The 22,136-nt window shown below is 37.1% G+C and overlaps 1 protein-coding gene across 4 annotated transcripts in view; it reads left to right on the forward strand.

The window, feature by feature from the left end:
• Window positions 1–22,136, forward strand: part of RBPJ (recombination signal binding protein for immunoglobulin kappa J region) — a 111,653-nt gene that overhangs the window by 18,845 nt on the left and 70,672 nt on the right. For 2 of the 4 annotated variants that reach the window (XM_058546846.1, XM_058546845.1), the window contains exon 2: window positions 19,930–20,112. The exons of the other annotated variants lie outside the window; for them this stretch is intronic. In XM_058546846.1, the coding sequence (XP_058402829.1) occupies window positions 20,096–20,112 (17 nt within the window). In that variant the 5' untranslated portion in view covers window positions 19,930–20,095. The remainder of the gene's footprint in view (window positions 1–19,929; window positions 20,113–22,136) is intronic. 4 annotated transcript variants of the gene reach the window in all.

Below are 22,136 nucleotides of genomic sequence, written 5' to 3' on the forward strand. Positions count from 1 at the left end.
AAATCACATCTTTCTCCAGCTCTGATGTGAAGCTTTTGTGGAGATTTTACTTGTAATAGGATTATTTTTCCCTTTTTTAATGTGTCTGTTTTTCTTCTCCTGTTGGAAATTTAAAAACGCACACACATATTGGAGCTAGACTTGTATACTTACGCTCCTGAAGTTTCAAAAACACAGTCAACTATTAAGATTCTAAAAACTTTGTATTTGTAGGCTGTATTTACTCTATAGCAAGAAATGCTTGCTTTTTGAAGTCCTTTCTTAATGACATCTGAAAGGAACTCAGTGACGTTTTGGAGAGATGTGAAGACAGGTTGCATTTTAGAAAGACATGGTGGGGCTTTATTTCTTTAATATAACTGGTTGGGGCAAGTTGTGAGAGGGATTAGGGTCATAATGGATATATCTCAACTTGGGAGCTATTAAAAATTTATCAAGAAGGAAAAATAATTCTGGTGCTTTACACCTCTTGTTGGGAGGACGATGGGACCGTTTGTTGAGATGAGATGGCACTGAGATAAATGGCATAGTAGGGGAATTGAGTTAGTGTTGAGGTGGAGAAGTTTTTGGTTTTGAGCATGTTGAGTTTGAGGCCCTTATGAGAGCTAGATGAAGATATCCAGTGGCCCATTATGTATATTTATTATGCCTGTGGTTCCTGGAGCTTAGGAGAGAGGTCAGGGTTGGAAATACATACGTGAAGACTGTTAGATGGTAATTAAAACCTTGAGAGTGAGCAAATTCTCCTTGGGGAGAGTTGGAGTTAAGCAGAGTCAAACTGCTGGTGAGCATCAACATTTAAGGAATGAGTAAAGGTGTATAAACCAGTAAAAGAAAACTAATAACAAAAGAGGTGGGACGAAAACCTAGACGGTGTAGTGTCACAAAAATGAGGAGAATACTTCTAGAAGGAGGGAAACCGATCAGTTGGGTCAGATGCTGCGAAGTGGGCAAGTGAGATAAATCCAAATGTTCCAGATTGAGGACTTTAAAGACCTTGGCAAGAACAATTTCAGTGAACTGGTGGGAACTATAATGTGGTTTGTCTTGGCTTGAGGAAGTGGAGACTACTCTTTCAAGAGCAATGGCTCTGCACTTGGTGGGAATGGAGCGGTAGGTGTTGTCATGGAGCTTTTTAAGGTGAAATAGACTTGAATTCTTTAGATGCTGCTTGGAAGGAAGGAACACATAAAACAGAAGGGGATGAAACTGATGGAAACTCCTATTAGTGCCTTTTCTATAACATTTTCTATAACATTCTATAACACAGCTTCTCATGTGTTAATGGAAAGCTTGTATTAAAATTAGTTTTGTTGGGGAGGGGAGCACACATTCAATAATACTGTGACTATGAGAATATTCACAAATTTGATTCTCTTAACTTTTTAGAGTCTTTTCACATCAACTTTCTCATTTGAATGAGGAAAAATATTCTATATTGTTTTTCTCCTGGAGGGGTGATGTTTATGCTTTGATTCTTTCATATTTTTTGCTTGGTGTCTCTAGTGATTAACTGAGGTGGTGCATTTAGTTAATTCCTGTGAAGCCAAGGAAGGTTGCCTCTCTTTGGGATCTTTATCCATATGCTGCGAGAGCTACGTGGCACATGCAACGTTTCTGTGTTTTGTTTTTTTTTTGTACCAAATCATAGTCTCTAGACTTTTGCTCACCTATATCAGTAGAACGTTAACATGTACCCCAGTATATGTGATTATGTATTAATAAATTATAGTGAATTGTGTAGTTTACTAGTATACGCATTGAAATGTGTACAGAAATTTGAAATGTTAAAAAATATTGTGATAAAAATGAGGTAAATGGAGTTTTTAAAGGTACTTTTAATAGAATGGTAGAAACCTTTTTTATCTTCATGAGAATTTTTTAGTGAGAGCAATGTATTTAAATATTGCTTTAGTTTTTTAATTGTGGTAAAGCATACATAATGTACTTTTTTTTTTTTGTTCTTTTTTGCTGAACAAGATTTGCCCTGGGCTAACAACTGTGCCAATCTTCCTCTGTTTTTTAGTATGTGGGCCGCGAGCACAGTGTCGCCTCTAACAGAGCGTGTAGGTCCATGCCCGGGAAACGAATTCAGGCTGTCAAAATGGAGTGTGCTGAGCTTAACCACTAAGCCACCGGCTCTGGCCTTTTCATTATTTTTTAAAATCTTGGTTAATATTTTGTGACAAGAGTCATTCATAGGGCTAGTTCATTTTATTTCTACATAAATCAAGTGATTTTCATAGCTGAAAAGCCATTGTTTAAATGCCATGCTTACCTTCAGTGTTTTTAATTTTACAAAAATATCTGTGAGGTGGCATACTACTGGAAGCTGCTTGTCTTCACAGGAAAAGTAATCAATTTGGGACATTTTTATATAAGAAAAGCACGTAACTCATCAAGTTTCACAGCGCTTTTAAGTGCTTTGCCACGAGATAAAGAGCAAACCTCTATGTAGTACAAAAGATTTTCATGATTACTCCCTAGCTCATGAAGATACATTGTTTTATAAAACTGGCCATAGCCAGGACATCTGGTAGTATTTTGTGCCATTCTGTCATTTTCTTTGCTTGCTAATGAAAGATGAAATGAATGAGTTTCTTGTGTGATGGGATCTCAGTAAGCTTTTTACAGAAATCTTGTTTTATTTTGGTTAAAACAGCCACTGTTGTAGCAGATAATGCTATCACTGATTTTCTGTAAAATGCTTTTGGTAAAGAAGTCAGAAAAAAGCTCCCTCCTAAAGACATTTTGCTCGATCCCTTGCACCTAGAAGAGTGCCTGTCGTGGAAAAGGCACTCGGTAAATGTTTAACTGTAGAATGAACTTGCAGTTGAGAATATGTTTCCCTGTAGACATTTTCTTAGAAATTTTTGCATTTCACTAAGAAGCCAGCAAAGATTATAAACAGGCATATTAGAAAAACCATCTATGCTACCAACTTTGTGGCAAATTTCTCACATTATGCAATTTTTTCTAGTATTAACCACCCCCCGTGATCTTCAGTGTTGTTTTCTGTGCATATTTATACAGTAATTTACTGGCAGAAAAATCCGTTTTGGTTTATGTCATCTTATTCACCAAGTCATATTTCAGCGCTTTCTGCCATGACAGGAAGAACAAGTCTTTCCCCATGATATGTGGCTTCTTATCTTACACTATTTTGTAAGAAACCCCAGAAGAGGCATCTAAACATATATAGTTAAATTCAGTGAAATTTTCCAGAGTACTGAATCATGACTTTAAGCCTTGCTGGAGAGAAAAAAACTCATGACCTATAAAGATGTGATATGGGTTTTAGGTAGTTAATTTTTTAAGTATCTTACTGATTGTGATTGCTTTACACTGTTATTTGCTAATATTTTAGGGCAAAATTTATACATAGGGTGAATTTATTGTTGATAGATGTAAATATATTTTTTAAAAAAGTTATGTTGATTAGTTCTATCTTCTTTTTGACTGTCTTGTTATATCCAGATCTGATTAGTTAATCATTAATTTTACTTGGCAAAGGGGGAATAATAGGAGGAAGAGGAATCCTTCTGCTGTTTATTTAGTGTGCTTAAATTATTACTATTGTCTCCAGTACCTGTTTTGTTGCAGAAATCATCTTAAGGCCCTCACCTGTTTTCTGAGGGCTCAGGTCATTAAACTAGGTCATTTGTGATATACTGAAACATATCAGTCAATGAGAGCACCATTACCAATCCTTCACATTGTGGAACACCTCTCCTTCCCTCAGGTTGGGATTATCTGACATAGACTAGCTGAGGCCTGGTGATGTATTCAAAGATTTTTGAGCACCAACCATGTTCCATACACTAGGGTATACCAATGGACAAAACAGGCCAAAAAACAAAAAAACAAAAAAAAACTCTGCCAGTGTATAGAGGTTACATTTTAGTGAGATAGACAGACAGAAAACAAAGTCAAATATTTATTGAGATAAGGGCTTTAGAAGAAAAAGAAAGCTGGAAATAGGATAAGGAGTGTCAGGAAGAGGTTGCAACAAGATAAAGTGCTCACGAAAGGTCTCACTGAGATGGTGGCATTGGAGCAAAGGACTTTAAGGATTAGGTGAGAATGTGAGGCATGCATGTATATGGGGTAAGAACATTCCAGCAAGAAGGAACAGCAAATGTAAAGATCCTGTAGCAGAATGAGCCTAGATTAGATAAGGTATGTGAAGTAAAGACAGGAGTCAAAGATGGTGCCATGGATTTTGGCCTGAACAATGATAATTACAGGGTTGCCATCATTTGATATGGGAAATGGGTTTTGGGTGTGAGATTGGGACACAAGGATGTATGCAAAGGAATAATTTCCTTATATGACTTCTGGATGTTGCATGGTGACAGATTTAAAAATGTCAGGCAAGCCAACTCTTGGTAAGAAACATGATTTTGAATAACTATTTTACTCTAATTTGATGATACTTAGGGAAGGTAAACTAATTTATTTGCCTGAGCCAAACTTTATTATAAAGGAAGGGAACTTTCCTGGAGTAAAGAAAAGTGTTTTATACATTAATTTTGGATTACCTACATAATGACTTGAAAAGTTTTTGCTTTATTCTGTTAAAATGCATAACTTTTCTTCCAACCCTGTTGATTTAAACAATAAATGTGGTAATATTGTACAGATTAGCATGTACTCTCTGACATATGGGGAACATAAGTACTGAGATGGGGGCTGGTTGCCAGTGGAGCCAACCATGTGATTAGAGGGTTGGAACTTTCAGTCTCATCCCCCCAACCGCTGGGGAGGGGAGAGGGGCTAGAGGTCGAATCAGTCGCCAGTGGCCAATGATTTAATCAGTCATGACTTTGTAATGAAGCCTCCATAAAACTCCAAAATGACAGGGTTTGCAAAACTTTTGGGTTGGTGACCATGTGGAGGTGCTGGGGAGAGTGGCGCGCCTGGAGAGGGCATGAAAGCTTTGTGCCCTTGCCCATCCTTGCCCTATGCGTCTCTTCCATTTGGCTCTTCCTTAGTTGTATTCTTCTTATAGTAGACTGGTAATCTGGTAAGTTAAATGTTTCCCTGAGTTCTGTGAGCCACTCTAGCAAATTAATCAAACCTAAGGAGGGGGTCATGGGAACCTTGGATCTATAGCCAGTTGGTCAGAAGTACAGGTAACAACCTGGATTTGATTGTTTCTGAAACCCAAAGGCAGGGGTTGTCGGAACCTCCAGTCTATAGCTGGTTGGTCAGAATCACAAGTAATACCCTGGGCTTGCGACTGGCATCTGAAGTTGTGAGGCGGAGGCAGTCTTGTAGGACTGGACCCTTAACCTGTGGGGTCTGACTATCTCCAGGTAAAGTGTCAAAATTAACTTGTAGGCCACCCGGCTGGTGTCCAGAGAATTGCTTGTTGGTGTGGGACACTCCCTCCCCCACATTGGAGTTGGAACGCAGAACCCATTTGACCACATACTTAGGTCTCCAGGCATCACTTGAGAGAATTTTTTAGAGAATGCTTTATGTTATGAATAATTAATTCAGGGCAACTGTGTCTATCAAAATATCTGCCTGTTTTCTATACAAACTATGTTTATGTTTCTTTATGAGCTTTCTGTTTTGATAGTATGTTCATATATCTGGAAATATATGCATGCTGGATAGGCCCCGTTGTCTTAGTGTTTATAGTAGATTACTTAGTAGAGGCACTCTCCATAGTATCAGCTTCACTGGTTGCTTTAAGAAGCTGCTTTGGGGGTGTGTGTATGTGTTTCTCTCATGTCTGCTTTGTCTGAGATCACAGTGAGTTGGCATGGATCTTTGTTGAAACAGCAACAAAAAAGCATCTAAGTTGTTTTCAATTCAAAGTAGCATTAATCTCTACCTCTGCATTTTTGTCCTAATGGTACCAGTTTTAATACACACTCATTATTTTCTCTGTAGGATTGGAGTTTACCTCACATCTCTTAAAAATCAAACAAAAACTACCCATGGTGTTTTTAGTAAGGTCGTATGTACTGAAGGTTCATGGGGATTGTTTTGTCTAATGCATACAGGAGTTTCTATCATAATGCCATATATATCTTGAAAACCCTTGAATTCTGCCAAATCGTGCAGTAAAAGTAACAAAGTTTATGGGGGGACAAAGGTTGGGACAGACTACTGAAAATTCCTGGAACTCTGATCTTAAATACTGACTAAAAACAATAGCAATTCTAATAAAAAACAAAAGACTAGCATTTGTACCTTGTATTATCCTCAGTCTTTGGAGTCGTAAACTCTGGGATCCAGCCCCGTCCTTCTAGTTGTAGGTCCTGGAAGGCGTATTGCTTTTAAGAGACTATTTCATTAATATTAAAAATGTAATTTGAGTGTGTAGCCTTCTTCATTAATCCATTGTTTTAATACAGGGGGAATTTTTTTGCAGCTTCATCTCCACAGGCAGCTTTGTCAAATAGGTTAACCCAGCTGAAAGAGTAACAATTCCTCAAGCCACTAAATTACGTATTGCTTACAAGAAAGAAAAATGCTTTTATAGATTTTCAGTTTTTTTCTTAAAATACTCATCTTTTGCTAAGGTTTTATCTTTAATTGTGAAAAAGCTTATTCCCAGTTGACTCAAAACATTAATATGCCAGGAAAAATCGTGTATAAGGCAGCATGACTTCCTTTTACACCAGCATCATTGCCCTATTTCTAGTTGCCTAAGAAGTAATTCACAGTAAAGAAATATACATTGTAGCAGAACAGACTGTTTTTGTTTTGATTTGATTTATTAAATGCATAGGTGAGTGGCAGGTGAGTAGTACTGGCTTTGGAGTCAGAAAGACCAGGCTTTGAATTCTGGCTCTGCTGCTTAAATGTCACTTTCTGCAAGTTACTTGACTTCTTTAAGCCTCAGTTTCTGTATCTATAAAATGGAATTAATTATTATACCCTGTAGAGTTGGTAGTAAATAAATGAGGTAATACTAGGCAATCTTTTTTACACACTGAGTTTACTAATAAATGTTAGCTCTTATTTGCAGTTGTCATTTATAATTCACAATATTCTTCAGAGCATGACATAACATATACCACTATCAAGGAACATTTTCAGCAAGTTTAACATTTTTCAAGTAATTTTTACCACGTGTGCACTGTCTAGTGTCATTCACTGAACTGTTTTCAACAAATTCTATGCAGGAGTCATTTCTTGAAAACCTGTTACAGGCAAGAACTTTGAACACCTCAAGTTTTATAAAAGATGAGTTAAGACAGTTTGGTCCTCGGTAGTTTGTGGGGAATCTACCTCTGCTCATAACTAACTATAATGTAAGGAAGAACACAATGGCTCCTGTAATAGTGACATTTCACAAGGAACGTTGAGGTATAGAAGATATGATAATTCAGACTGGGGGTTTCAGCGAAGCCTTCATGAAGGATTTCTTCTTTCTGTTCTTTTAAAACTTTAATGCTAGAGGAAGATGAGTTCTGGAAATCTGGAGGCAGGAGATTTGGTACAGAAATACCTGAGTACCAACTCTTTTCTTTGCCCCTCCCAGTCAGGATGTGGTTCTTGTCGGAGATGAGAGTTTATTCAAAAGCCATGAGCGCCCAGTGTTTATAAACATTACTTTATTTTTTGTGTGTGTGAGGAAGACCAGCCCTGAGCTAACATCCGATGCCAATCCTCCTGTTTTTTGCTGAGGAAGACTGGCCCTGGGCTAACATCCGTGCCCATCTTCCTCTACTTTGTATGGGACGCCTCCAGAGCATGGCTTAACAAGCGGTGCGCTGGTGTGCGCCCCTATCCGAACCGGCGAACCCTGGACCGCCCCAGCGGAGCGTGGGCACCTAACCGCTTGCGCTGCCGGGCCTATAAACATTACTTTAAATGGAAGAAAACAGTAGGAAGGTAAGCCTGAGTATTGGCAAGTGAGAATGTGGCTGTTTTCTCAACTCTGCTAGAGCTGGACCTGAGGAGGGTGTCACTGGCAGCTGTGAGTGCCCTTCGGGAGCTTGGGCCAGGTTAAATCTGTGCCAAGACAAGCTGCATGCGCTTCTGCTCTGTGTAGCTACCGCTGTTCAGTTAAGTTCTGTATCGTTGGCTAAACAGAGTAGGAACTAGAGCAGGCCAAATAGGTCAGGAGTGAGAAAGAGTGTGTCTGTCTTGTCTGTGTGGGCTTTTCCTGCCTGTTTGTAACCCGTGTGAAATGTTGCACAGTGAATACCGGAATATATTCCTGTATCGTTGTTAGGATAGTTTAGAAGCCTCCAGTTCTATTCCCTTCTGCAAAGGTAACCACTGTTAAAAATTTGGGATATGTTCTTCTAGACAATTTTCCATGTACTTAAGTCATATAAAACTACATAAATATAGTTTGGGTTTTCTTCAGGGCAGATAGGCTCATATTATTTTATTTGTAAATTGTGTATTATGTTTACTTTTAAAAATTAGTAATAATTCTTGTCTTAGCATATATTTAGATCACTTCTCTCTCTCTTTAAATCTGCGTCGTATTCTATATCCATAACATAAGTGTAACAGAATTTATTTAATGAGTTCCCATTTGGCATATAACTAGATGTATTTTTTCTTAGGAGCAACACTGTAGTAAATATCTTTGTGTACCACATATGCATGAGTATTTTTGTAGGACAGATACTTAGAAGTGCGATTGCTGGTTGCAAGGATATGTATATTTATAGTTTGATAGATGCTGCCAAATTGTTCTCCAAAAGCTTATATTAACTTACACTCATATATGTATATAGCAGTCTATGAGAGTTGGTGGGTGGATTTCAATAGAAATTGAAGAGGATTCTGCACAGCTAGAGAAGCGTGAGTAAAAGCATGGAGGCAGGAGAGCCTAGTAGATATGGTGAGGAAAGAGAGAGTAAAGAATCTGGTGTAGAGTGTAAGAAGCAAGAGGGGCTTGTGGAAGATGAGTCTGGAAAGGTAGGTTGGATCAGATAACAAAGTATTTTTAATGTGTTGCTCAAAACTTTAACTTGAATAGACAATGGGGGCCTTTTGAAAGGTTTTACGCATGACCTTTATTTCAAGAGTAGCTAGCAATAATTGTGAAGGCTGGGTATTTGAGGATGAGAGATTGGCTATGAGGCTGTTACAACGATCATATGCTGTAATGAAGGCCATGGCATTAGAAATGAAAGGAGGGAATCAGACTGAAGCAGTGGTACAGAGTTAAAATAAGTTGGTAAGACTTGGTGGCTTAGGATGAGAAGGGAAAAGATTGAATGTTGTGGCTTTCTGAGTGGATAGGTGATGGCTTTTACAAAGATAAAAATAGAATGAGAAATAGATTTGAGGTAAAATGAGGGAAAATTTTATTAAAATATAAGGAAGAAGATAAGTTACTATCCACTGTTGATGTATTTCCATAAGGTATGTTCAGTTTTTTTATTGCGGTGAAATATACATAACATAAAGTTTACCGTTTTAACTGTATAGTTCAGTAGTATTAAGTACATTCATATTGTTGTACAGCCCTCACCACCATCGATCTCCAGAACTTTTTCCATCTTCCTAAATTGAAACTCTGAACCCGTTAAACAATAACTCTCTGCTCCTCCCTACCTTGAGCCCTTGGTAACTACCATGCTACTTTCTGTCTCTATGAATTGGCCTATTCTAGGTACCTCATATAAGTGGAGTCATACAGTATTTGTCCTTTTGTGACTGACTTATTTCACTTAGCTTAATGTCTTCAAGGTTCATCCATGTTATAGCATGTGTCAGAATTTCTTTTTAAGGTGGAATAGTATTACATTATATGCATATACCACATTTTAAAATTTATTCATGTGCTGGTGGATACTTGGGTGCTTTGGTTGGGTTTTTTTGGGGGAGCAGGGCAAGGTCCTTGGGTTTTTTTAGTTATTGGAGAGTGAATACAGTAAAATTGAGTTTACTAAAATTGTACAAACCACTGCGCTCTTGTATAAATCTTGTATAGATAAGTTAGAAAATTGTGTTTGTTGCCACAAGGATGAGTATGGAAGATCTTACTTTGTATATTTGAGTTGTACAACTCAATATCGTGTCTATTGGAAAAATAACCTAAAATGGTTATCCTACTAGTGGTAGACATCATAATGGTCAAAGGTATAGTATAAAGTTAACTGATTTTTAGAAGACCTGAGGTTTTTAATATAATCGTTGGATTTTTGTGAGGATTAAGTAATATATACCCAATTATATACACTTTAAAGTGCCCAAAACAGAGAAGGTGTTGTAAATCATGTTCTAGTCTGGTTGACTGGGAACTGTTTTGAGAGAATTTAAATTATTAGATAGATGAAATAAAACAGCCCTTGCATGTGATGAGAAAACTTAAGTGATAACGAGTATCATAAAAAAGGGGTAAATTGCCATCAAGTGTGTGTTACTGTTAATTGTGAAACTGTCTCCAAAATTTTGATTACTCTGTGGCAATAATTTTCTAATTTAGGTTAAAATGAGAACAGTGAGGTGAGAACAGGTATGTGAGGAAGGTTCCTTTTTCTTTTTGTTGATTACTCCGTAGAAAACACACATTCGCTTTCCAAGTTCTCTGCAGTCCGTTTCTATTTAGCAGAGTTGTAATTGTAGGCCCACAGCCTGAAATTGTGACTTCTGTTAATTCGTTGCAACATAATTCCATCCCAGGAGAATGTGTTATGTTTTGGAACTCATTAACAGGATTTTCCTTGATGTTCCCTTCCTAGTAAAACATACACCCACACAAATTGCTGCACATCAAACTTTCATAACAGTTGGCATTGGAAAATTGAGAAGTGTGAAGAGAATACAAAATATAGATGAAGAATGGAAATAGAAATTTCAAACAGTGGATCAAAAGAAGTCCCTGGAGACTCTTACACTACTTCTTTCTAGGATGGCTCAAGTTACAGGACAGCTCTTTAGCTTTATGAATTTCTCTCAACCTCGTCGTAAAAGATAAGTAGGTAGTTGGTAATATAAATGAGATGCTTAGCAGGTGGAAAGCACTCCATAAATGTTGTCTGTTAAATTTATTTCTAATCTGTGGGTTTGAGACTGAGAAGCATTTTGGTGGCTGGAGAGCATCAAATAATAGGTCACTTTTCTTAGCTGAAATTGCTTTTGTTGTTTACCTCTACAGTGTTTGAATATGGAATAGTTCCCTTAAATTAGTCTTCGTAATTAGAGATTTTCTTAAATATTCTTACCAGATTATCTTTTATTTAACACTGACAAGTGCAGATGACAGAGAATGCATAATTAACATACTAAGATTATTAGAACACTCATTTAATAAATAGTACTTTTACCTCATCAGTTTTTCAAAAAATCCAACTGCAAGCAAGAACTAAACACACTAACTTATCACATCTCCCTTCCCTTTGCAGAAAATTCTGATAAACTGTAATAAATCTATTAGAATATCTGAGTATATTCCGTTTATTATGTCCAAGCCACATTACTGAAACCCCCCTCCTCTTAAATCTTCTCCATCTCAATAAGCATCTCTATCCTTTGGATTCTTAGGCTAGAAACCTTGGAGTCACCATTGCTCTCATCTTTTTTTTTCTTTAACTTCATGATCCAGTGTGTCAGCAGATGTTGTTAGTTTTATCTTTAAAATATGCCCCGAGTTTCATCACCCGTGAAACTTCCACTGCTTCTACCCTGGTGTAAGGCTTTGTCATCTTTAACCTATCCTCTACTTAGATATTGATCTTCCTCGACTCGAAATTTGGGGTAAAAAGCTCAAGACTTTCATGATCTGTGGTGTCCCCACCACACCCACCCAAAGTCACATAACTTCTCATCTTCCCAGTGCCCTCTCCTGTAATCTCATGTTCTTGCCACACTGGTCTTGGAGAAACACTTGTACTTCAGGGCTCTTGGGCCTCCTGTTTATTCCCTTTGCGTGGAATTCCCCTTTTACAACCTCCTTCAGGTCTTTGCTCAAGTATTACCTCGGTGAGGGCTTATTTAAAATTGCACTCCATCCCCTGTCTTCCCTATCCTTTCCTTCTCTGTTTCTCTCCATAGCATTTACCACCATCTGACCTTCTAATTACAATGTAAACTCTATGGTGCCAAGGATTTTGGTCTGATTTGTACACTGAGGTGTCCTCAGTGCTTAAAAAAGGGCTGACACATTGTAGATGTTCAAATATTTGTTGAACTAATGAATTTGTCAAGAGAAAGGAGAGAATGATTGAAGGCATGAATTAGAGATACAGATTGGATCATCATCACCCACATAACTGGAATAAACATAACTGTGAAAATTTTTTTAAGTTAAAGCATAAGTATTTCTTGAACATTAAATTAAAATATTCCTGGGAAAATGTTTTATTTTGATTTTAGAATTGTGGCATTAGCAGATTGGCCAGATTGTGTCTTCAAAGTCAATAAATGTTTATGCCTACTCTGGCGGGCAGTGTTTTAGGTGCTTTCACGTTTAAGCATCATTACTACAGTTTTGTGCTGGTATTATCTACAGAGAAGTTGTGCGTGGTCAGAAGTTACACATCCAGTCAGTTTCTAACCTATGACTCCTGACCCCAAGTCCAGAACTTGATCGGTACATTCTTTATCACTCAGGAACACGTAATTTTTTAAGCCACTGAAGTTTACATTTTATTTTAAAGAAAAAGAGACCTAAGCAACTAAGCTGAAGGAGAAAGAAAATGATAGGGAGAAATTCAATCCACCCATAAGCATTTTTATAAATGTATACATAAAAAGTACAAAGAAGATAGAGGTAGATTTGATTCAGGCCCTTGAGCATTTCTTACGTAGTTTCCTCTCAACTCCTAGAAAGGAAAGAAGCTTCTGTTGATTTGGTTATTTTGGATAAATGTATAGTAGTGTTATGAGCTTGTTTACTTTATATTACTACTTTTCTTTCCCTAGCATCCTTTACTCAGCACAACTACTGTTCTTCCATCTCCTTCTCCCTTTCCCCGACCCTCTTAGCTTTAGTCTCCTGGAAAGGTAACAGCTTGCTAACACTAATCCTTTTGAAAAAGAGTAGGAGTGTGTGTGTGTGTGTGTGTGTGTGTGTGTATGTGTGTATTTATATTTAAGTTATACCTGTCCATACTGTGCCATCCAGAATTCTAGGAAAAAAACGCAGGCATATGCCTGTTGAACCCTGGGTGTTTACCGCTTTAAGAGCAACATCAGGCACTTTGCTACAAGTTTTTATCAATATTGCTCAAAATTAAGATATACATTTTAAGAAAAGAGCTTCCTCAGTTGGGTGCGGGTTCCTCAAAAGTAAAATTAGCTGAATATTCTATTTCCCAGAATTGCCAGATAGCAAGTGTCTTTTAGTTACTGGATCACATTGATCCTGGGGTTAGCCTCTTAGCTACAGGGGCTTGAGGTCCCCTTGCTCCACTCCAGTGTTTAATTGGGAAAAGAATTACAGTTTTACTCTCAAGATGAATAGTTTATAATTCTTGGAAAGTTTCTTGGAAAATTACTCAAAACCAGGTTTAGCTTTAGATTGGAAATCCTTATTAGCATTGGCAAAACTAGTTTAGAGTTGAAATTACTAGAATATGTGATTTTCATACTTTTTAAAAAATAATTAGAATAGTGGTGTTTTTTACAAATCTCTTTATTTTATTTATTTATTTATTTTATTTATTTTTTTCCCCCAAAGCCCCAGTAGATAGTTGTATGTCATAGCTGCACATCCTTCTAGTTGCTGTACGTGGGACGGGGCCTCAACATGGCCAGAGAAGCGGTGTGTTGGTGCGCGCCTGGGATCCAAACCCGGGCCGCCAGCAGCGGAGCGCATACACTTAACCACTAAGCCACGGGGCTGGCCCCTACAAATCTCTTTAATATCTGGGGTTTTTCTGTTTGTTTTTTTGCTGAGGAAGATTCGCCCTGAGCTAACATCTGTTGCCAACCTTCCTCTTTTTGCTTGAGGAAGAGTGGCCCTGAGCTAACATCTGTGCTAATCTTCCTTTATCTTGTGTGTGGGTTGCTGCCACAGCATGGCCACTGATGAGTGATATAGGCCCCTGCCTGGAAACTGAACCTGGGCCACCGAAGCGGAGGGAGCCCAACTTAACCACTAGGCCACAGGGCCAGCCCTGATTTTCATACTTTTAATAATAGCAATGGTTAATTTTTTGTCATTATATAACAAGACTCTTTTCAAGTACTTGGTTGACAAAACTTGTTTGAAATTTAAGTGTCTGTAGAACACATCCCCTAAATTATGGTATGTAATTTAAAAGACTTTGCTTCATCAATTCAATTTTCAAAATTTCTCGTATATAATAAGCCTATGAGAATTTATGTAAAAACATCAACTTGGCTCAGCATGTAGTATGTCATACATTGTAGGCACTTCAACATTAAAAAATTTTGTTTTTCACTCCTAGTCTCATCTATTTCATTTTTTTCCTCTTTTATTCTTATATTATCCTTTTAAATATTATCATGTGACATTAATTCTATTTCACCCACTGCTCCTGCAGTTCAGGGGTGTGGGGCTAAATAGCATTTGCAAAGGTCCAGAGATCTGAAACACCATGATGTAGTCTGAGAAATGGACAAAGTTCCAGTGTGGCTGGAACAGACATTGTATTTGTGTGGGTGGGAGGAGACCAGAAGCTGGATCAGGAAAGATCCTGTGAGAATGTAGTTGTCCCAGTTAAATCAAACCCAGCAACCTGGATTCTTTCATACCTCTTTCTTAATTTTGTGCTCTTCCCTTGTCAAAACCTTAACTTCTTCAAGAATAAGTCTACCTAGGTGTATTTTAAAAGCTGATTTCTGTATCGCCTTTTAATGATCTCTTAAGAAAGTTTTGCGTTTTGATTTCTGGTGGTAAGTGTCGAGAATAAAATTTGGAAGAATATAAAACAAAATTGAAAATGTGACAGATTAAAGACTTGCTCTGGAGTATTTTCTGACCGTAGATTCTTGATTTAATGGTTAAATTTTCTTGCCCCTTGTTAAGAAAAATAAAGTTGAAGGACAAAAATAAAGGAGAAATTGTTTGAGTCCATCATTTAGAAAGTGACCCACTAATTGTTGTGAAATCAGTTTAGTGGGTTACAACCAGCATCTAAGTAAATTCACGTCATAGAATAGAATAGATTATATGTACCTGAATGTGTATAAATGTGTGTTGGATTGTTATATAAAAACCTACTTTTGGTTGAGGTAAGCAGAGTTTGAAAAACCATGTTTAATTTTTGTGTATGCTTACTAACATTTCTATGTGTACTTTAAAAATAGAATCCATTGGGCGCCAGCCCAGTGGTGTAGTCGTAAAGTTCTCTTGCTCCACTTTGGCGGCCAGAGGTTCGTGGGTTCAGATCCCAGGCATGGACCTACGCACCGCTTATCAAGCCATGCTGTGCCAGGCATCCCACATATAAAGTAGAAGAAGATGGGCACGGGTGTTAGCCCAGGGCCAATCTTCCTCAGCAAAAAAAGAGGAGGATTGGCAACAGATGTTAGCTCCGGGCTGCTCTTCCTCACAATCAATCAATCAATCAATCAACAAAAAATAGAATCCATTCATTTACTCAGGTATTTGAGAAGCCGCTGCTTCTCCTCCCTTCTCCACCGCACTTCCATTCATTGGGTCACCACTGTGTTCTAGATACGGTTCTAAATGCTTTACATGTATTAACTCTTTTTTTCCTTCCATTCATGAATGTTACTTTTATCCCATTTTTTTTCAAAAGGAGTAGCTAAGGTACCTAGTGATTAATTGACTTGCCTGACGTTGGGTAACTAGTAAGTGGTGGATCTGGGATTCACACCCAAGTGGGCTTTTCTTCAGAGCCCATTCTTCTAACCACCAAGCTTTATTGAAGGCACTGTGTTAAGTGCTGGAGATAACATCTGAAATGGTTTTTGATCTCATGGAACTTACATATTTATATTTATAATTTTCTGTGCTTATTAAAATATAAATATATACAAACATGTAATATGGGAAAACACTAATTATATATAGTTAATTAGCTGTGTATATAATTAATATACTACCATGTTATAAATTTCAATATTATTCACTATTTCCATCATATGAATGTGCCATAATTTAATCATTTCCCTGTTGTTGGAAAGAAATTCCCAGTCCTTTCTTCGTAATATTGCAGTGAACATCAGAATGCATTCATTATTGTCATTTCAGATTACTATTAAGGCAGTTTATAACAGCGTAAAAGTTTGAAGTTATTGGCATCTGTTTCTAATTACTTTCCTGAAGTTTATGCTTTAGTAGTAGTGCCGATCTTATACCTTCATAAGCATTGTGTGTTACATATTCAGTAGTCAAAAGCAAAGCAAACAAAATTCAGTGGTCAAAAAATGGCGACTTTAAATTATCTCGTTTCAAAGTCTGTTGTCCTTGACATTGCCATTGCAGCATGTGTAAGCCATTCCTAAATATTTTCTTCCCTTCCCTCAACAAATGTTTGCGTGCCTACTGTGTTTTAGAGGGCATCATGAATGTTCTATATTTAGCTGTCAATCATGTATCCAAAATGGGGTGTGTAACATTGTCACATACTTATGTCATTAGTGTTTAGTGTGCGGGTAGATAATAGGTTTATAAAGACCAAAGACAAAAACTGCCTCCTTTGGACACAGCATAGAGAAGGAGACTGTAACAACTGGCATGGAAGTGTATTTCTGACATTTCTGTCTTTCCTATAAGAAGTGAAATGTTTTGTAAACAGTTTGCATATGGTCTTTATTACACATTAATTTTGCAATTAAAAGGTGTGTAGTTGGGCATCAGAATTTCTGATAAGCGTTCTTACCATAATACACTATTTTGGACATTAATGCTTGTAAAATGAGTTATACAGATGAGTTATGCTGTTACTGATGAAGGTATTTTTTAAATGACCATTTAAGTTTATTGCTGTGCCAGTTTTGAACACTTGAATGTAATTCTGCAAGATTTTGTTTCAGAAATTTAAGAAATGGTTTCTTTGATTCATCTAATTTGTTACCAAACATTGGCATAGTAGTTCTGTTGATCGCTTCTGCAGTTAATTTTGGAATGCAATGTGAGTGCATGGTTTCCATTCAGATCTTGAAGTTGCTTAGGAGTTTCCTGTCCTTAATTTGGGGGATTTTTTCAGTGCTTTTGGTTACTCTTTTAGGTTAATCAAGTTTTGAAGCACTGTAGAGAGCTGTCTATCTGCTTTTTTGTCTTTTTTTTTTTTTTTTTTTTTTTTTTTACTCATAACTTGACTGAATGGCCTCACGTCCCTCAGCTAGTAAACGGTTTCTCTTCCCATGAAGCTAAGACTCGTAGCAGTCCGTGGGACAGGGCCAAGTTGGGAAAATTTGGCAGTGTGCCTTCTTAAGGAAAATACCTTTCATGCTCATTTTTGTTTTGTCAACTAAAATTTATATTGATCAGTACTATGATTAAAGTCAACTTTAAAAGGTCTTCACGTGTATAACTTCATGAAAATACTGGAATTTATTTGTAGGAATCAAATGAAGTTTCTGATTTGAGTGATTAAATAAGATTCTGATCCTTCTTAATGGCTTTAGTAAATGTGTCTCTTGCTAAACCATAGCTAAAAGTCTGTTTATATGCATTAACTGGGTTTTGAGTGAGCATCATTTATAATGTCAAATAAACCTAAGTGTTGGACTTGATTTCTTCTGATTGCTTTTCTGGAAGATAGATTGGCGTAGCAACGTGAGTGTAGGTTTTAGAGTTGGACATGTGAGATCGAATATCTGTCCGATTACTTTCAGTCTCAGATGTGTGATGTTGAGCAGATTACTTTATCTGAGCCTCAGTCTCCTCACCTGTAAAAGGAGCAACTAGTTAGTCTTATGAGTGGTAGATCAGGATGAAATAGAAACATCAAGTGCTTAGCATGGTACTTGGCGTATTGTCAACAAGTGTTAGCCCTTTCCCCCAACAATATTCTACGATAATATTGTAGTAGAAAGTGCTGAAATTTCAGCTAGAAGATCTAGATTTAAGTCCTAGTTCTTTTCTCTTATTGCGTGTCTTCTTGAGTCAGTCACTTGACTACAGAGTCTCAGTTTTCTCTTCTGTAAAATGGGGTTATGAAAATTAAATGAGGTAATAAGTGCTTCAGACCTAGGCTTTCATTCTTTACTTTGTTATCTAACATATTTATATCCTGCCTTATTTCCCAATGGTTAACCTTATTCTTTATGTGCAGAGGAGGAGCTGTACTTCAGGAACATTAACCTATAGTTGTGTGTAGGGTGCGTTTGCTTGGAGGAGCAGAGTATAGGAAACAATGTGGGTGTCCTTCCAGGAGGTTGTATACATGTACAGAGCCATTAAGTGTTTTAAAGCTGGGGTGGGAACAGCCAGGAGGTTGCACTAATGTGGTAAAATGATCAGTTTAGAAAGATGGCTGTGGCTGCAGTGATTTCATTGGCCCAGGGCCCTTGTTTCTGTTCTTCATTAGTTTCTTCCCACCTACTCTGCTAGAGTTCTTTCCTATGTGCAATTCTGCCGCCATTATCAGCTTTCTGAAGAGTGACCTACATTTTGTAATCTGCATTCCCCACAACCTGCAATAAATCTAAATCCCAGAAATATGTAATTTTTTCTGACAGTGGACTTGAAAAGTTTTCATCAGTTGAATCTACCCTTTCAATCAGGAAATACGTAGTTTCATTTTCTCCTTAACACATACTTTTTAGCTCTAGCTGGGAAACTTTATCTTCCATTCTTTGTCTGTTAACCTTTACGCGAGCTGTTCCACAAACCCCGAGTATCACAGAACCTCTCCCAGCTACTTTCTTTTCTTGGAAGCACCACCTCCCCCGCCTTTTTTTTCTGTGAGGAAGATCGGGTCTCAGCTAACATCTGCCAATCCTCCTCTTTTTGCTGAGAAAGATTGGCCCTGGGCTAACATCCATGCCCATCCTCCTCTACTTTATATGGGACGCCGCCACAGCTTGGCTTGACAAGCGGTGCGTTGGTGCGCGCCTGGGATCCGAACCCATGAACCCTGGGCTGCCAAAGTGGAGCGTGCGCACTTAACAGCTAAACCACCAGGCCGGCCCCTGGAAGCCCTTTTTATCGCTTGTTTTCATTAAAAATTTCCTCATCAGTCATCTTAAAGTAATTTTAATTGCTTTATGACATAAATGTGTGTATTATTGATACTTTATCAGTTTTACTTTCTTTATGTACCTTAAGTATTTTTTCTTTGTTGTAACTATAGAGTGCCAAACTTGAAGCAAAAGGGGAGTGAATTCTTAGATGTAAAATGTGATACATAGACTTCTTACTGTATCATTGTAATAATGACATGTTTTTAATGTTTTTATATAAGAAAGGTGGGGTGGGGTGGGGTGAGGAGGAAAGAGGGACAGATGATCTGCCAAGGCAATCACAGAACAGCAGTGAAACTTGATAGTTAGCCTTCTATCTGTTCATTATATCATTCGTTTTATAGAAGTAAGCTTTAGAAACTGGAGCTCTTTTCAGTTTAATGACTACCATGGAATTAAAATGATTCAGTAATGGTAACACCAGGAGGGGCCTTGTTTGAAGGAAGCCCTCCTGTGTCTGTTAATGAATTCCCTTTTACACAGGTGTGTGGGTGATTTCTAGCTTTCATTCAACACGGAATAGAATAGTTGGTCAGTCAAAGGTGGACCTGGCACCTATCAAGTGTTCAGATCCATCTTTTAAGTTATTTTCATTCCTTGAGAAGAAAACTGAAGAATAAGTTGAGTTAGAATAAGTTGGCAAAGAGATTTCTAGGGTTTTCCTGTACGTCTCAGTAAAGCAAGGGCTGTCCCTCTGACCGCTAAGCGTGTGCTCCTCCTCATTCATGTGAGGGTTCACATTAACAATGACAGTATTACATAGTAGTAGCAGCAGCTTCTTTGTTTTTCTTAGTCATGGCAGCAGTTAACACAGTGCACTAGTCGCGTAACATATCAACACTTAAGTCCTTATTTTTTGTTTTTGTTTTTAAGTCATTGAAATTATGAGACTATCATTCAAATGGAAGCATTATAGTTCTTCGGAACCATTATGATCTCAAAAGGAAAGGAGAATGATACAGATACACTGGCTGAGGTGTTTTGAGGTGCATCGAAGTGTTCCAAGCTGTGACTTACCTTAACATGTTCTTGAAGTACCATGGCGTGGATTAAAAGGTATGCTTTAGAAATCTCCCAGTGACCTCAAAGTCATGGATAGAATGAAAGCTCATGATTCTGTATTTAATTATCACATATTTAAGATTTTAATATTTAGATTGCAGATGTGGTTATGGATTTATAGTAATAGTATTTTTTGTTTAGAAAACCCTTGTATCACAAGCTTGATGATTGAATTTTCTTTTTTTTTCTTTTTGAGATATGGTTATAGAAGACACTGGGGTTGATATTTTCCCTAGATTTTGGTAGTAATGGGCTATAATTTCTTTCACCAAATACTTTAGGGATTATTCATGTGTTAGTCTGTAATTATCTTTCTGGTTTACATCATAGACTAGTTTCTCTGCAGTGCTGTCATTTCATGGTAGCCTGAACAAGAAATAATTCGATAAATTCTTTAGTTGGGGTATTAATTTGACCAAACAAAATAATCCATTTATAGTTTGTGCTTGTTTTTGTCTTTTACAAAGAATTTTTACTGAGAGGAAAATGAGTGATTCTTTATTAATAGTGAGATTATTGTCTCTTTACCAATGTATGCAGTAATCATTCATGTGTTTGTGGTATGTAGGCCTACTGTTATTTGTGGCCACTAGTAAGGGTAATTCTAGGTTTCGTATTACCCACTTAACCATCAAAAATCTTAAAGGTTTTTATGTTCACAACATTTTATTTGAGTGATGTAGTCAAAACCATTTCTTAATTATTTGAAATCTTGGAAACCTCCTAATTTTTTACTGTGTGCTTCCTACTAAATGTTTTCTTAAGGGTGGTGGAAGTGAATCAACCCAGGGGGACTGCTTAGTGCATTAATGTTACATTGGGTTCAGAATTCTTTATCTTTTAGGTAATGAAGGAAAACATGTTGGGAAGATAGAGGTTTAAATCATGGATAGATAAGTTTAATAGAAATACACTGGTGCAGTCCATAATTTTCATCTCTTAGGCTACCTTATGTTAAGGTCGTTTTGACATGTCAGCAGTTAAATTCTTAATGGAATTTAATTATTAATCCTAAGACAAAACTACTTTATATTAAATTCTTGTCTATAATGACAGTGATCTAATTAAGTTTCAAGGTAAAGTCAGCTGCTTATTAACCAAGGCAATCATTCAGTTCAATCAGATATTTTATGTCTGATGGCGTACAATAGTATCTCCTCTCCAAAAAGAGATTTTCTGACATAATGGGTTGGAGATGGTATTTGATACATTGTTTACAAAATATATTTCTCTTTAATGTTTGCTACTTAACTTTAAAAATCTCTTTTTGGGGTAGCACTTGGGCATCTGTTTTGTTTTAACTTCACAGAGGATTCTTGATGCACAGCCAGAGTTGGGAACTCCTGTTCCCTTTGGAAGAGTTTATAGCTTAGTGGTTAAGAGCTTAGACTCTGGGGCCAACTGACCTGTGTTTTAGATCTAACATTTACTTTGTTATTTTAACAGGTTGTAAGAATGATCTAGGAAAAAAATACACATTTATTTATTAAAAATATAATAACTTAAATATATAATTATATGATTTATATTTGTATGAGTATATATGCATGTATATATATGTATATATATACACACACATGCACATTTTTAAAAATTATATACATACTTAGTTCAGTGTTGAGCATGTAGGAAGCCATTGTTAGATTAACAGTGGTGATGATTATTAAATGCCAGGTCAGAAACCTCTTTTTTGGGGGTGTGGTGCTATTACATTTTTTCTTATCCTGAGTCTTAAACTGTCTCCTATGATCTTCCTAGAATTAAATAATCATTATTTGACTGATATTTTCAATTCTTTGGGCTTTTTCTCATCGGTGAAAGAAGGTGACCACTAGAGACTGGTCATTTATCTATTGTCCTCTTATCCTGCTAGACTGATTTGAGCGTCCTCTAAAGCTGTGTTCTTCAAATTGGCAGGTTTCAACCCATTCATTAGTGGGTCAAGAAATTGATTTAGTGGGTTATAATCAGCATTAAGACGTGTATTAGAATAGAAAATAAAATATCAGAGTGTACTG

Source organism: Diceros bicornis, chromosome 8 (assembly GCF_020826845.1).
Source record: "Diceros bicornis minor isolate mBicDic1 chromosome 8, mDicBic1.mat.cur, whole genome shotgun sequence".
In the NCBI taxonomy this organism is placed as follows: Eukaryota; Metazoa; Chordata; class Mammalia; order Perissodactyla; family Rhinocerotidae; genus Diceros; species Diceros bicornis.